The sequence below is a fragment of the Canis lupus genome, chromosome 38, assembly GCF_003254725.2.
Source record: "Canis lupus dingo isolate Sandy chromosome 38, ASM325472v2, whole genome shotgun sequence".
NCBI classification, from domain to species: Eukaryota; Metazoa; Chordata; class Mammalia; order Carnivora; family Canidae; genus Canis; species Canis lupus.
In genome coordinates, this window is record NC_064280.1 from 20,640,966 (window position 1) to 20,658,397 (window position 17,432).

A 17,432-nucleotide genomic window follows, 5' to 3' on the forward strand; every position below is an offset into this window, starting at 1 on the left:
TGTCAGGCCCCCTTTGCTTTCCCCCCAAGCCCACTTCATTTTTTTTTTTTATCAGATTCCATCCATCTGTCTCTGAACTCCGCATCATGAAAGATAAGGAAGCATGAAAAGGCAGAGAACAGGCAAGAAAAGCAAGAGACCCGGCAGCAAAGAAGTGTGTCCTGAATCTGCCTGCTGAGCTGTCTTGGTGGTTCTTGACACTTCCGCTACCCGCCGATCTCCTGGACAGAGAAGCCAATTCCCTTTCCAGTTTCCCAGAATGGAAAAGTACCAGTGCCGGCTGCCGCATGCCCAGGGAGAGCTCGATCCGTCCTGAGCTCCGTTAGGGCCTGGCAGGCAGGCTGAGGAGAAGCAGCTGCCACTAGGGCCCCAGCTTCCCAAGAATTATTTTCATGCCGTGCTGCCAAGGTTGAGAGCCTGAAAGGGCTGCTTGTTCCATGATGTTTACCATCTCACTGCTAGCTCCAGACCACAGGCTGACCTGTCAATGAGTGTCCTATATGCAGCTTCCAGGAAAACACACACATGGCACATGTGAGGCCAGGGGCATGGAGCACTGACACCTGGGCCTTGCTGGGTGCAAGTAAGACAAGACTGATCAAGAGTGGGGCTATTGGGGTCAACCAGGGGGCCCAAGACGATCTATGGTCTAAAAGAACATCTGCAATCATAGACTTTAGAGCCAGAAAGGGGCTTCAGGAACCAATGCCTCCAATGACTCTGTATTAAATATCAGAACCTCAGAGCCCCCCAGAAGCAAACTGAGTTACTTAGGGATGCACTGCTGACGAGTGTAATTAGGACTGAAATTCAGGTCTCCTGATCCCTGGTTACTCTTTCTTCAACCCCTGGCTACCATGATGGATTTCTTCCAGTTCCAGAAAGGATAAGATGATCTCATTAAAGAAGCTGTTGCTTGGGTCCCTGCTCCCCGCAAACCCCACATGGGAGGCTGCTTCAAACTGGTTCGCTATTCAGGTAAATATCTGCACAATGGGATCCTGCTAAGAGCCAAGGAAGATTACTTGGGCTCCTCTACGTACACGGGTCTATTTTGCCAGGACCCCTTTGCCCCAAGTCGAAATCCCCCTTGGGATTAGCCCTTTAGAATTGCAGCTTTCCTAGAAGCCCAAATACTTCCCGGAAACCATTGCTGCAGAGCTCCAGAAGAGGGGTCCCCAGGCTGAATGGGATTCCAGGGTAGTAAAGTGAGGGCCAGCCAGGATACAGTCTTCCTCCTGGCTCACAACATCAGTGACGGCTTCACGGTGAAATGGTGTGTCCTTCCCTCTAACAAAGAGGCACGTTGAGGGGACAGCTAGGTCGCCATGAAGGTCAGGAATTGAAAAGAGAAGAAAAAAGCAGGGTTTGGAAGCTTTCTTTCTTTCTTTTTTTTTTTTTTTTTTTTTTGGTTTGGAAGCTTAAAACTAGATCTGCCACTTCCAAATTATGCGACTCCAAGACAAGTTCCTAAACCTCTCTAAACCTGAATCTCCTCGTCTTTCAAAATATTGCCCAAAGGGTTGTTACAGAGACTTCATATAGTGAATATGCAGGATTTAGCATACTTCATGAAGTATTACAGAGCTCCAGAAATGACGTTTGGAAGGAGGAAGAAGGGATTACTTGTTTTAACTATTACATGTTCACTCTTTATTGAGCAATTCAGAGGTTTTATGGCCTGGGGAAGGTTACTTACCTTTCAGCTCTCGGCTTAATGGTAATCCTAGTATTTGCTTATGGGAATGCTACATGCAAGGAAAGAGGGGTTAACATACATCAGGTACTTCATAAGGTTTAAAGCAGAGTAACACTTAGAGCAGTAATAACAGAGGTTAGATGTTATATATATATATATTTTTTTAAGCTATTTTACTCTGACTCATTACAACAAAGATTGGAATTGGCTTCCAAGATTGTGTGAGATAATAAACAAACAAATGAAGGTATGTATGCTAAGGGGAAAGAGAATAGGGACAATAAGATGAACTGGAGAGCTAAGATTAATGTCAGAAATATATTACATTTGGATCTAGCCCTCTGCTGGTGATGGGCCTCAAATCTGGCTCCAAGTTTCCCACTAACCAACTCAAAAAGCACACCATAACCAGTTAACGTGAATCAGGATGGCAATAAGAGTCAACTTTTTAGTCCTGCTTCCAGGTGAGATGGAGTAGCTTGCAGTAACCAGTGCTCTCCCTGAGAATATCTGGAAGAGCTAGATAAAATTCATAAAGCATCTCTTTGTAAGCATCTGATTGCTGCCTGATGTTTAAAAAAATAAATAAAAAGGTTAAAAATGGTCAGAATATCCAAACAGATGTTTCTCCAAAGAGGTTGTGAGGAAAGGGGACTAGCGCTTCACAGAAGGGAGAATCTGAGAGGTGATAGAACTCCTGCAGCCGCGTTTAGCCAGTCCTCAATTCTGGAGCAGGAGCAGGAGGCGGACTCTGGGCTTTGCACAGACAGAGCATCACTCGGGGGCAAAACCCCAGAGCTCTTGAGGGAGACCAGGGATCCCTCCAGCCAGCAGCATTTTTCTTGCTGAGCACATTTGCCAAATGCATAGCTATCTATCACTGTTGAGCAAGTTTCTCAATAAGAAAGGCTCCAACAATGTCCTAAATATTGGTCCAACCTACTAAAAGCAAACAAACTAAAATTATAGCTTTCCCAAGGTGGATTTGCCCCACCCCCATAGCCAGGGCTCCCCCTGTGCCAGGATGAATCATTTCTTAAGCTAGCCATGCTGGTACACAGAAAATGCACTTTGTTGTTTGGCCTGATATCTTGAATAGAGGCTATGGCACCCCAAAGGTTGAATCTGAATTCCGTCCCTATCGTGCCAAAAGTCAGAGCTTTTGGGTACATAGCTGGGTAAATTTAAGCATGTTTCCCTCTATTTACAACCTCTAAAATGCTCTGCTGATAGGGCCAAAGCAAGGAGACTTTAGGCATTTGAGAAAAAGCACAGAGGTTGCTCTGCCTCTGCCCAGGGCTAGAGCTCTCTGGGCCCTCAGACACCAGGAGGCTGGACGCCTGACACTTCACACAAGCAGCTGCAGCTAGAGGGCTGCAGAGTCCCCGTCCTCCTTCTGGCTCACTCCCTCTGTACTTGGCATCCCCATCATTCAAAGGGATGATACTCTTATGAACTCCCCCTCGGGGTTCCTAACATCTTTGTGAGATCAAGTCTCAAATGGCAGAATTTAGATGCTTTTTTTTGCAGAAAAATAGAGAAGCCTGGTGCCCCTTGGCTCCCTTCCTTCCCGCCTTCTCCTCATTCCTCAAGCACTTACTGATTGCCTATATAAGCCAAGTACTGTGATAGGTGTTGGTCGTGACTATGCAAGAGATCACTGCCACACCAAACAAGACAAAGACCAAAGTCATAAACATCAGTGAAGCAGGGGGGGGAAATGTTGCATATTTTTTAACAACTCATCACCTCCTACTTACACCCCTTCCCCCAAAACCTCACTGTTTTGAATGTCTTAACTTTTACTTTACTTTACTGTGTATGCATCCAAACCACGAAAAGTTCTGGGAGGCCTAATCTTGCCACATCCATGCTCTTCAGAGTCCTGTTGGCTAGGACCAAAAGCTAAGTCAACAATCACAGTATTCTCCCTCAGAAAAACACACTGCTGTGGATAAGCTCGCCTGGGCACAGGGCCCCGTGTCCCCTTGGAGTCAGGATGGCCAGAGTTCAGGATTGTCAGAAGCCCCCAATTCCCAAAGGTAACTTGAGTCTTTCTTGGAAACCACAACGGACCATAATGGTCACTAATGAACTCTTTTTTTCTTTATTCCCCCATCATCTGCTAAATAGAAACCATTGTTTTATGGTATTTGGTTTATTTTATTTTCCTTTTCTTCCAAAAGTAACAAATCACAACCCTTAATATTTGCATGTAATGTTCCAAAGCCCATTAACTTCCCTTATATCTCATTTGGACCCCCTATAATAGCTGTGTGAAGTGCAGAGAGTGGAGTTTATTCCCTCCATTTTATAAGTGAGTAAAGTTGTATACAGAGTTTTACCTAAAGTCACAAAGCTAGATAGTGACAGAGCTGGAATCAGACTCTAGGTCTCTTGATTTCCATTGCCATGGTCTATTCACCAACCACATTGGCATCACACTGTGTGTCAACACTCACTCTCCACACTATCTCAGGGTCAAGAAGAACCACCAATTTGGGGAACAATCTGGACCAAGGACCCAGGAGGGCTTACTGCCTGTCTACATCTTAGAATATGTTGGTCTCAGATTTGTTGAAATATGATACAAGGGGTGCCTGGGTGGCTCAGTTGGTTAACCATCCAACTCTTGATTTTGGTTCAGGTCATGATTTCAGGGTCATGAGATCAAGCCCTGTGTCGGGCTCCTTGCTCACTGGGGAATCTGCTGAAGATCCTCTCCCTCTTCTCTTTCCCCTGCTCATGCTCACTCTCTCTCTCTTAAATAAGTAAACAAATAAATAAATAAAATCTTTAAAAAATATGATAGCAAAAGGAACCTGCATCCTGGTTATAGGATATAAAATCAATACACAAAAATCTGTTGCATTTCTATACACTAAAAATGAAGTATCAGAAAGAGAAATAAAGAAAATAATCCCATTTAAAATTGCATTAAAAAAATAAATAAATAAAATTGCATAAAAATACCTAGAAATACACTTAACCAAGCAGGTGAAAGACCTGTATATCAAAAACTACAAAGCATTAATAAAAGAAATCAAAGACGATACAAATAAATAGAAATATCTTCCATGCTTATAGATGAAAGAATAAATATTGCTCAAATGTCCATATTCTCCAAAGAAATCTATAGATTCAATCAAAATTCCAGTGGTTGTTTTTCAAACGGATAAAAACAGATAATTCTAAAATTTGTATGGAACCACCAAAGAATCTGAATAGCAAAAGCAATCCTGAAAAAAAAGAATAAAGCTGAAGGCATTATGCTCCCCAATTGCAAGATACTTTACAAAGCTGTAGTAATTAAAACAGTGCAGTATTGGCATAAAAGCATACATATAGATCAATGGAACAAAACAGAGAACCTGGACATTAAAAAAAACAAAAACAAAACGGAGAACCTGGACATAAATCCACACATACATGGTCAGTTAATTTACAACAAAGGAGCCAAGAACATACAATGGGGAAAGGACTGTCTCTTCAATAAATGGTGGTGGGAAAACTGGGCAGCCACATGCAAATGAATAAAACTTGACCACTGTCTTATACTATGCACAAAAATGAACTCGAAATGAATTAAAGATTTGCACATAAAACTAAAATCATAGAACTCCTAGAAGAAAACATAGGCAGTAAGTTGCTTGATGTGTGTCTTGGCAACATTTTTTTTAATCTGATACCAAAAGCAAAAGCAGCAAAAGCAAAAATAAATAAGTGGGACTACATCAAACTAAAAAGCTTCTGCACAGCAAAGGAAACCATCAACAAATGAAAAGGCAACCTGCTGTATGGGTGAAAAAATATTTGCAAATAGTATATCTGGTAAGGAATTAATATCCAAAATATATAAAGAACTCGTACAACTCAATAGCAAAAACAACAACAACAACAAAAATCCAATTAAAAAACAGGCAGAAGATCCAAATAGACATTTTCCAAAGGAGACATACAGATGGCAAACAAGTAATGAAAAGATGTCCAATATCTGTGCATCATCAGGGGAATGCAAATCAAAACCCCAATGAGATCTCACCTCCCACCTTTTGGAGTGGCTACTGTCAAAGAGATAAGAAATAACAAGTGTTGGTGAGGATATGGAGAAAAATAAATCTTTATGCGCTACTGGTACAAATGTAAATTGGTGTAGCCTCTATGGAAAACAGTGTGGAGTTTCCTGAAAACATTAAAAATAGAACTACCATTCTGGGTGGCTCAGTCAGTTAGGCATCTGCCTTCAGCTCAGGTCATGGTCTCGGGGTCCTGGGATGGAGCCCTGCATCCAGCTCCCTGCTCACTGGGGAATCTGCTTCTCTCTCTCTCCCTCTGTTTCTCCCCCTGCTTGTGCTTTCATTCTCTTTCTCTCTCTCTCTCTCTCAAATTAATAAATAAAACCTTTTAAAAAAATAGAACTACCATGTGATCCAGCAATTTCACTTTTTGATATTTATCTGAAAAAAATGAAAACATTAATTCAAAAAGATATATGCACCACCACCCCTATGTTCACCACAGCATTATTTATAAGAGCCAAGATGTGGAAACAACCAAAGCGTCCATCAATGGATGAATGGATAAGGAAATTGTGGTATATTGTACAATAGAATCTTAATTATGAGAAAGAAGGAAATCCTGCCATTCGTGACAACATGAATGAAACCCGAGGGCATTATGCTAAGTGGAATAAGTCAGAGTCAATACTCTATGATCTCTCTTAAATGGGGAATCTAAAAAAAACAACAAGAAAAACAAGCTCACAGACATAGAGAAGAGATCGGTGGTTGCCTGAGGTCAGGGGTAGAGGGGTGGGAGAAATGGGTGAAGGGGATATAAATTTACTTAAAAATAAAATAAGAAATCTAACTGTTGTAAGGGGCAGTGGAAAGAACGAGCATCCTGGGAGGAAGGACATGGCATAGCGTTTTGTTATCACCGGATGAAGACAAAGCTTGTGATCAGAAAGCATTTGTCACATACCGAGGATCCCAAAGTTCTGTGGCTCCTGGTTTTGGTACCACCGTAACCTCCCTCTTGCCCTCATGACCCCTCGATGACAAACATCTCCACACTCTTACTTTCCTATTGTGCTCTGTGCCTTTCCTTAAGCTCACATGCTCTCCTTTTTTCTTTTCATCTAGCCTAACCAATTCCTTCCTGTCCAGCTCACTCTCATACCTTCCGTATTTCAACCAGGAAGACACTGGGGACCTGACCCGGGTTGTGTAGCACATGAACATCCTATGAGTCTCACACTCCAAGCGGCAGTTAGAGCACAGAGGTCAAGAATATGCTGCTGGAGGTGGATCGCATCTTCCCTCCGCCACCTCGCGAGCTCTGTAATCTTGAGGGAGTCACCTAATGTTCCTGGGACTCAGTTTCTCCTTTGTGAATAACAGTATGACCTAATTCATAAAATTATTGTGAAGATTAAATTTGCTGACACCCACTTAGAATAGCACCAGGAATATATTAAGCGCTCATTGAATATTAGTTGGTGCCCTTCTTTGAACTCTGCATTCTCTTTTTCCCTATTTGGCACAACCAGGGATGTTTGAGGGGCAGATGAGCTTCTGTTGTCCCCAGAGAAAGATCCTTTTACTGGCAGGAAGGATACCAAAGGCCACCCTCAGGCTAGACTTGACAAACAAACACACACACACACACACACACACACACACACACAAGCAAGAAAGCCAATCTGGGCTGCATCAGGCATTGCTTGCTTCAGAGAAATTCAAGCAGGGAGGTCCTTCCCAGAATTTTTTATCTCCCTCTGAGGGCCCTCCTCAGCCGAATAAAGCAAGCAAGCAAAATCTCTCTCTCTCTCTCCCTCCCTCTCTCTCTCTCCCTCCCTCTCTCTCTCTCTCTCTCACACACACACACACACAAACATATATACATACGCATAACACTAGCACCTCAGATCTGGTTTCAGAAACCTGAAACTAGTACCACAGGCTCATTGCATGACCCCCACCAACCCTCTCGCACTCTCTGAGCACATGAATAAGGAGAGCTCAAGGAAACAAAAATGATTCTGCAATTTGGAAATGTGTGTAAGTAACTTAACTTGTATCAGCTTTGGTGGGAGACAAAGGGGTGAGGACAAGAGGACAACTCTGTGCAGAAAGGAACCAGAGCATCTCTGGTGCTTTGGTTTCTTTGCGAGGGTGAGTCAGTCCCAAGGGGCTTTCTAGTGCCAGCCTAGCTTGCTGGGCGTGCTAACGAGACCAAGGCTACAAGAACGAGCTCTGTATGATCCTGTTAGTCTTCTCTTATTCCTTGGCCTCAGGTCATCCCTCAAACCCCAGTGACCCCTCATCCCCATCAACGCACACTGGCAGTCACAAAAGGAAACCATGAGGATGCCCAGCTATTACATGATTATTGGAGAAAGTCATTTCCTTACTGACTCCCTGGTGGGGCTGGATGGTTTTAGTGGAAAGAACTTAGGGCCAGGAGACTAGCGCCATGAGTTCCTGCTTTACCATTAGCTAGATGTGTGCCCATGGACGAATCACTCACCCCCTTTGACACCACTTCCTTTATCTGTCAAATGAGGAAGAGGGACTTAAATATCACTAAGGTCCATTGCAACACAAACGGCCTAGGATGCTAGTTTGCCTAGACCCGAAGAACTTACTGGAAGGTAGGATTGATGCTGGAAATAACAAAATCCCAGTGAGGAACCTAAAACAAATCTGGAGTCTATAGGAGAAGAATTCCTCCTCTCAAAATCCCAGCCCCTTCATGTCTTTGTCTCTGCCCTGAGAGAAGAACATTCTAGACACCGAAAGAGGACTCCCCCACCCCAGGGCTCTGAATCACTAGTAAGTTGCCTGCTTCCTATGAGGGGAAAGCGTGAAATGGAAACAGGAAGGAAGCCCCAGCCCTGCCCTGCCCTGCCCTGGCTCCATACCATGGATCCTAAATGCCTGGGTTGCCTGTTAGGGAAAAAGAACTGTTTTTCCCTTTTCCAAGTAAAACCAGTTATCACAGGCCAAGTCAGAGGGTGGGACCAACTGCCCTTGTGCTCCTCACAGACAGCAATTATCAGGTTGGTTTGGTGAGTCTTTAGGACCTCAGACCCCTGGGCTTGGGTCCGGGGTAATCAGGTCACTTTTATTCATCCTCTTAGCTAGAAAGTCATGAGATTCTGGGCCCTGGCTGGCCATCGAGGGAGAAGCCTAGAGGAGTCTGACCTTGCTGGCTGATCAAACAAATACTAAAGCCCAGAGCGTTCTTATGCTTCATTGTGAAGTCTAAAGACTTCTCTTTCTCCTGGAGGTACTCCCAGGCTCTCCTGTTGAGTCCAGTAGCCCAGCTCAAGTTGAGAAGGAGGCGAAACTTGACCCAAAGACCTGCAAGAGGATGGAAAAGCTGCCTCTTTGGGTCCCTCACTCACCCTCCTCCAGGCAGCCCATGTGAACCTCTCCCTCCCTCCAGCAACAGCTTATGCTATTCCTTCTTCCTGAAAGACTTCTTGGACCCACCTCCAGAGACAAAAAAAAAAAAAAAAAAAAAAGCCATACAAAAGGCTTCTAGTATTATGAAACTCCTGCATGTCAGGCTGGGGCAGCTATTCTGTACCCAATCTGTCACTAGGGGGCATTTTAGGGTACATTTTTTTTTTTTTAATTAATCAGCTATCTTCTTTGTGCTTAACCTCAAAGGCAAGCTTGTAATGAAGCTCAGATTTTAGATTCCTGAGTCTGAGAAGCACCAGGAGTTGGGGACAAGCAGGTTTTCTTACAAAGAGCCACTCAAGGTCAGGAACCCTACTTCCAAGCCTAAAGCCCATCCATATATTCCAATATAGGCAGTAAGGCTCCCACACCATAAAATCATAGTAAGTTTGTGCCAGAAAGGCTCTCAGAGATCATGTAGTCCAACTTCATCTCACTACAGGAGAAAGGATTAAGGAAGTGTGAAGAAAAGTACAACGGCATGCTTAATGCCACACAACTAATTTAAGACCAACCCAGGGTTGTAACTAGGCTGTTCCTCAAAATAATCTTCTGAGTGAGTTAAATACTATGTTCTGTGTGAATTGCAAATCATTCATCAGATTGTTCTAATAATATCCAAGTCATTTGTTGATTTGTAGGAACGTTTTTCAGAAATTGTTGGTATGACTGTTTGACAGGGATACCACTCGCTAGCTGACACACCTGAGCCATGATTTTGACAGAGGAAACTGCCTTGACCTTTTCCAATGACTTCCGTCATTGAATCGACAGTCTTCAGGACCCAGTCCCTGGGGCACTGTTACAACTGGAAGATGACTCAGCACACTGCCCACACTTTAGAACTGTGTGTGCATCCTCCTGCATGTCAGTATTTCCGGGGTGGACCTGCAGAGCCCACACCGCAGCCCCCAGTGGTAACACCACCTTCAACACTGCCGTTACTGGAAATGCCACCACTACCACCTGCCCCACTAACCCCTTCACTGCCACTGTCAAAGCTCTGGCGTTTTAGAGTAGTGAGCCAGCAGCACTCTGCCATCATGTCTCATGTCATGATCTACTACCTGTATCGCACTAGCACTACTCTGCATCCCCTGAGGGGTGACGCCAGCAGCCATGATGAAATCTCTAAAATGGACTTAAATTAATGAGCTTATTTTAGACTCAGTATTATTAAGTTTAGTGCTTAGCCCAGTTGCTTTTTGTCAGCCAATATTTTATATCAAGTAATCTATTAAAATATGTGTCGATATTTTTACAATTGGCTCTATATAAGATCTGTTTATAAGCCAGTTCTCCTGACTTAAATCCAAGATGCCATTTAGTTATTCCATGCAGCCAACCTATGGGGAAAACATAAGTGGCCAAGAATTTCCATCTCTCAATAGATAACAATAAGGACTTCTAAATAGTCACCCATAAATCCATAGGCATGCATTTATTATATATCTACTCTATGTTCATCAGTGTGTATCCCCTAAGACTCCACGACCCCTCAGCTTGGTGACCAAATCCTGTAACATGAATTACAATATCCCATTGTTTGCCTTCAGCTTACCTTGGTAGAATAGAAAAATCGGTAGAGAGAAGGATTAGTTCATTAATGTATTTCAAATATTCTATGTTCCTATAAAGATCTTTGCAAATCAAGACCTTTATTTCTTTTTCCTTGGCAGAAAGATCCAACAGAAATGGGTGACAGCAGGAATAGGGGGAAAAGATTTAAAGATAACTCTTTGCTATCTTCCAATAGCTCCTGCTGCAGGGATCCAGCAGGGTTCTCTCACACAGAGGGACAGCTCCTCTGGTTTTACCCATTAAAACACGTCATTCCAGTCTCTGTGGATGTCATTCCAGTCTCTGTGGATGTGCCTGGCACCAAAACCTTTGACCACTGTGCACACATAGTGACTCTTCCTCTGAAACCCAATCTGGGCTTGTTAAACATAACAAGAGGCAACCACACTTCAACCAGATGAGAGGAACTCAGAGGAGAAAAAATGAAAAAACGGTGAGTCCGAGTTCAGATCCGAGATGTTCCAATTAAGCTCATTGTAAGAAAGCTGTAGGGCACTGGGTTTATTAAACCAATAAATCTTTGGTTTTAAGGTGTTTTGATTATAGTTCCTTTTCAGGTATGAAGAATATCCCGTGGAGATGGGATTCTGGTGAGGGGAAGAGGGTGAGAATTTTCACAACTACCCTCATGCTACATGAAAAGGACAAAATAAAAATGTCCTCAAAAATCAAATACATCATGGAGCACCTAAAACTCTCATACACTATCGTGGAGTGGAAAATTAGGAAAAATCCCTTTAGAAAACCCTTTGGCAGTATGTAGAAAACCATATTGTATGTAGCATACAACCCAGCAATTCCGCTTCTAGGTGTGTACCCCAAAAAGCTGAGTACATAGTTCTACCAAAAGACCTTTATGAGAATGATTGTAGCAGATTTGTTCCTGATGAATGCAAACTGGAAACAATCCAAATTCCCATCCACAGTAGACTGGATAAATAAAATAGTCAAACAAAGTAACATTATATAACAATGAAAACAAACAGTTGCCAACTGCATGTAAGAGTAGGGATGAATGTCACAAACAACACAATGAATGAAAAAAGCCAGACACAAAAGAGTATTTAGGGATCATCTGCTTTCACTTATATAAAGTACAAAAACAGGCAAAAATTAACCTATATTGTTAGAAAGCAGGATAACATTTAGCATGGGGTGAGCGTGGGAAGAAGTAACTGGAGAGGAGCATGAGGAGAGCCTGCCTTCCAAGTCTGGTGAAGCTCTGTTTTGTAATCTGGATCCTGCTGATGGATGTATTCAGTTTGCAAAATTCATCACATTGAGCACTTAGACTATGGGTACCTTCCTATATTTTTATGTGTTGACATGAAAAATTGACTGTTGTCCTTCACCCTTCCCTGTATTCAAGCCTTCCCCCCGGTAACTCTTTATGCCATTCCACTGTGATGCTGGGCTTGGCCATGCCACTCACTTTGGACAATGAGATTTCAGTGACTGAAGCATCAGCTTGCAAAATGCTGCGCATTTCTGCTTCTGCTTTTGCTCTTGTGCAATTCTGCTAAAAGATCTCCACACTAGTCTGCTGGAAGAGAGCACAGCCAAGGTGCCTGGTCATCAGAGCCAACACCATCCCCGATGAACCAATAACCAGCTGACTCCCGGATATGTGCATGAACCCAGAGATCAGAACAACAGTTCAACCAAGCCCAAACTAAATTACCAGCACTACACAGGTTGTTAGGAGGCACTGCTGGGGTAATAGACAAGGGATAAAACCGTATGCTTCAATTTAAAGGTAAAATATACATGTAACTTTTAAAAAATGAGGGAAACTAAAAAGATTTCTCTTAACACATGTATTTTTTAGTATGGCCACACCCGGCAGGAAAGACTGCCCACAAGACGAAGGTCCCAAAGGCACAACAGGACGTCCAAGTAAAACACAAACCTGAACCAGAGAAAAATAACTGGAAATCCAACCTGCAGAGGTTCTGCATGGCATCTAAAAATTCTCTCCTTCTGTTTCTTAGAAGATGCAGAAGCAAATGCCTGCTTCTTCCACTTTTTTTTTTTTAATTCCCATTTCCTCCACCCTACTTTATATCAGGAACTCTTTTGTGATAGTCAAGATGTTATACAGACACAGGACATTAGTTTCTGATTCTATTTTGGACATGTTTCATCATGAAAGTAAGAGAAAGGAAGGAAGAAAGGAAGGAAGGAAGGAAGGAAGGAAGGAAGGAAGGAAGGAAGGAAGGAGAGGGAGGGAGCAGGAAAGAGAGAGAAAGAGAGAAAAAAAGAGAGAAGGAAAGAAAGAAGGAAGGAAGGAAGGAAGGAAGGAAGGAAGGAAGGAAGGAAGGAAGGAAGGAAGGAAAGAAGGAAGGAAGGAAGGAAGGAAAGAAGGAAGGGAAAGCAAGAGAAGGAAGGAAGGAACCCTTTGGGTACCCTTGGCAGGGTCTTTCCCAAGATGAACACTGATGGACTCTTCCAGCATGTGGCTGAGCAATGGCTGTGTTACCTGGATTGACCTGAGCTTTTGCAGAACTCAAGATGGGCAGCAGCAGGAGCAGCATCAAGGGCATCCTGGGAACGGAGTTCAGCTCACAAGATGGTGTTGGAACTGGAGACTGCAGCCCACCAAAAAATTCGAGAAAACAAGAAAGAGGAGAGGAAATGAGTGACATAAATACTGTCAACATGAATGAATATGACTTGTACGATTATATTTGTGTTCTTAGAGTTTTTATTTCTATATCAGGGACTTCAAATCACAGACTTTGAGAACCATTGGGACACTCAAAAGTCACATCATGTAGGAATTTCCAAACTCTATTAGACTGTGGAATTAAAATTAGCAAAATTTTAGACAGGCAACAAACTTTTACTGAGATATAAAACTACCCAAATTGCAAATGGTGAGAAAACAAAACCTACGTTTATGAAGTTTTCATAATTTTGATATTGATTCCAAAACTAAACCAAGAAAAACATTCCATGGTGTTAATGTGTTTGCCTTTCAAAAGATCTAAGGTCAATATTGATCCTGACTTTACTGGCTCTGGAGTGGTAGGTACCTGGGATTCTGTGTTTTTAAATTCCCCCAAATGACCTGTGTGGTAAGGGCTTAGGGTTGAGACACTGAGTATGAACTCACATTCAGTTTAATAGAGATACATAACGTTACATATGGAACATTTACAGATATAGGCATATATACAGGTTAGCATACACACATGGTCTCTTTGCTGTGTCGGCCAAGAGGGCCTGGAAGCCAGACACCATGATGTCCGCAAGTAAGCCTGGTGCCCCCATCTTGGTTTTCAATACCTCAAAAAAAGGAACCAAAGTTCCCTGGAGACGTGGCTGATCCCAGGTCTGGGGCAGGACACATACAGAATCCTTTAGTGACAGAAATCAAGAAAGCATACACCCCCCAAAATGATGGGGACGTATCAAAGGGACACAGGAATCAACTGAAAAAGTTCCCAGTGGCCAAAGCTGGAACATCTTGAGTGACAAAATAAATAAAGTAGTATTGGATTATAACTCAAGGTATAAAATAAATATCTACAAGTCCGTGTTGATATAAATAAATGATTGAATAAACAAATGGGGAGAACAGAAAAATTTCCCATTCAGAAGAATTCTAAATAATTTAGGCAGACACTCAGCTCTTAAAAGAGTTGACACATAACCTCTCCCCTTAGGGTGAACTGCGCACAGTGACTTTCTCCCAAAGAGCCCAGTATGGACATGGAGAAAGGACCTTTTCAGCAGAGGAACTTGATGAACACGACCTCAAGCCAGGTGATGGAGGTTAGCCTCACCACTGATAAGTCATACTGATACTACATATCCTGGATATGATGTGATGAGAATGGTACTTAGCCTCTGTGGTCTTCCTCCTAAAAACTCATTACTTCAGTCTGATCATGAGAAAACCATCAGACGGATCCAAATTTAGGGACATTTTCCAAAATCCCTATTGAGTAATCCTCAAAACTGTCAAGATCACCAAAGACAAGAAAGTCCAAGAAACTGTCACAGCTAAGGGAGACTTAGGAGACGTCATAACTACAGGTAGTGTGGTGCCCTGAAGGACCATCCTGGAACAGATAAAGGACATCAGCAGAAAACTGAGGACTTCTGAATAAAGTATAGACTTTAGTTAATAATAACGTATCAACATTGGTTCATTTACTGTGACAAAGGTCCTATACTAATGTACGATGTTAATAATAGGAGACACACTGGCTATTGGATAAACAGGAATTTCATGCACTATCCTTGCATTGATTCTGTAAATATAAAGTTGTTCTAGAATAAAAATTTTCTTCAAAAGTTTCCTCCAGGTAACACCAATCATCAACCAAACACTGGATCCACTGTTATAAATAACCTGTAATACATAATTATAAAGGAAGACAAAATCCCGTTCAGCTGGGGTGATTAAAGAAGGCTTCACGGAGAACTCTGATTTGATCAGGTTCTTGAAAGCTAGTAGGATTATAATGGGCTATAATGGGGAGAGAGTAAATAATGTGCTAACATAGCCAAGACCCTGTTTGAGGAAACAGAAGCTTTCCATGATGTTTTCTAGGCAGTAGAACTCTGATCTGCCCTCCTCAAAAAAAGTGGTGTAAAAAAGAAAAAGAAAAAGAAAAAAGAAAAAACACACACCAAACCACAGCACCAAAGCAGTTATTCATATGCCTGGAGAGGATGGAGCCAAAACTAATCAAACACACAAGACTAAAGTGGCCTTATGGTGGGGGTCAGCGATGGGTGATCCAAAGACCACAAAAGATAAGCATGGTCTCATGGCACTGATTTGGATGGGTAGATATGTGTCGCAGCATCCCTAGTCACTGCCAGCAGCAAGAACATCGTGTTTCCATCAAAGAGTCCCCAAACTAGTATGTCCAGAGAAGCACGCAGGCAGATCTTGGAGACATTGGTCGTGGCTGTACTCCAGCACCAGCCATGACCACAATCCAGGATGTCCTTCCACAAAGACTGAGCTCCTTGCGTGCAACCATTTGGCCCTGCGAGCACTGCCGAGGCCAACTGCCCTCTCCTTTTGTAAGGGAGTCCTACAATTCTCTCTCATGGCACCTTTCTCCTGAGTTGTTGGCCATGCCCTCCTCCCCACCATAGCCATCCCCGGTGGTTCCTTCTACTGGGCCCATCTTTTATACCTCACTCGTTCACCAAAACACACACTGATCTTGCCTCCATAGATTCTCTGTGACACGGTTATAAATTTACCCATGTAGTCATTACCTTCAAAATGGCTCATCCTTGTATCCCCTGAAGAATACTTTCTATTTTGCACAAAGCAGGTGCTCAAAAATGGTTTTTCACGGAATGAAGTAGAACCTATCAGATGTTCAAAAAATTTTGACTGCATTTCCTTTTGGAAACTGCAGCTTGGTTTCAGGCTGTGAATCCCCAAAACAAGTGACTATTTCTGCTTTGCTTGCTTAAAATTAAGGTGTTGGCAGCTAACAAACACGGAAGAAGTGAAGTACCCTAACTACACCACAGATCTCTAACACGTGCCAAAGACTCTCTCATGTAATATTCACGGTAACCCAAGTTGGTTAGTTTTCATCAGCAAGGTAACTGAGGAGGAAGAGGTTAAAACTGATCTGGTTACACAGCTGACAGGTGCCAAAACTCATGCGAACCCAGGGTTTGTATTACTCCAATACCCACATGGGTTTTGTCGTCGTCGTCGTTGTTTGTTTTGTTTTTGTCGTCATCCTTTGATCTGGCCTCTGCCCACGCACGTCACCAGAGCTACACTCCTGCTTCTGCCTCAGGACCTCCGCCAAAATGCTTCGTGCTCTCTTTGTCTACATCAAAGCTCTGTTCAGCAGTCACTTCCTCTGTGAACTACTCTCTGGCCTTCTGGTTGCACGCACTAAAAGCTTCTTATTATTTTTCTACAAAGAAATGATCCTAGTTTCTAATTACATACTCTTTGCTGTAGTGTCTAATTAGGGTCTCCCCCTACACCCCTCCCCCTATAAGTTCCATGTTTATTCTACTCGCCATTGCTTTCTCAACACCTACCAGAGTGCTGGATAAATATTTGCAGCGTGAATTAATGATTGCCTTGGGCCACATATTCAGTGACTACATTTGGCCACGCTAAATTCCATACCCTAAAAGGAAGTGTACCCGAGGTTTATGATAAGCATACATCACCCTTTTCTGCCCCTTTGGGGGAGTTTTTCCAAGGGTTCCATATTTAAGCAATGCGACAATGTGAGCAGAAGCCACAAACACACATAGGAGAACTTCAAGGATGTAGAAAGGCCCTTCTCTATCCACTTCTTTGGTTGATAGTACAAATCCTTTTGACAATTCATGCAAGTTTTGAGAATAAAGCTCAACTGTAAATATCCTTGCTCAAGGGGTGTTCCTTCATCCCTTCTTCCAGTAGCTATGCTCTAAGTGTCTACGGGTGCTATTCCACGTGCTAAAAAAGGCAGCTTGGAGCTGCCATCATGAAGCTTGCAATCCACAAGTGAACAAATAAATAAACAAGAACTCTAAAGAGATGTGTGTGCCATGAAGAAAACGCAATGGGGCGATGCAGTAGACAGTAAATGAGGGCTACTTCAGGTACGGAGGTCAGGAAAGCCCTGTCCGAGTGTGGGATTGGCACAGAAATATATAAAGAGAACAATGAAGAGAACAGGCAACCCAGA

At 42.8% G+C, this 17,432-nt stretch overlaps 1 protein-coding gene and 1 long non-coding RNA gene across 9 annotated transcripts in view; one reads left to right on the plus strand and one right to left on the minus strand.

Annotated features, from left to right (window-relative positions):
• DDR2 (discoidin domain receptor tyrosine kinase 2) overlaps window positions 1-17,432 on the minus strand; it is a 150,000-nt gene that overhangs the window by 48,353 nt on the left and 84,215 nt on the right. For all 6 annotated transcript variants that reach the window (XM_025420886.3, XM_025420883.3, XM_025420884.3 and 3 more), the window contains one exon: window positions 13,232-13,340. In XM_025420886.3, coding sequence (XP_025276671.1) covers window positions 13,232-13,295 — 64 coding nt within the window. In that variant the 5' untranslated portion in view covers window positions 13,296-13,340. The remainder of the gene's footprint in view (window positions 1-13,231; window positions 13,341-17,432) is intronic.
• The window catches only part of LOC112643057 (uncharacterized), a 71,019-nt gene that overhangs the window by 36,094 nt on the left and 17,493 nt on the right, over window positions 1-17,432 (plus strand). For 2 of the 3 annotated variants that reach the window (XR_004812717.2, XR_004812714.2), the window contains one exon: window positions 56-6,192. This is a non-coding gene — a long non-coding RNA (uncharacterized LOC112643057). Of the gene's footprint in view, window positions 1-55; window positions 6,193-17,432 lie in introns of those variants that run through there. The other variant, XR_004812716.2, reaches the window with a different exon arrangement.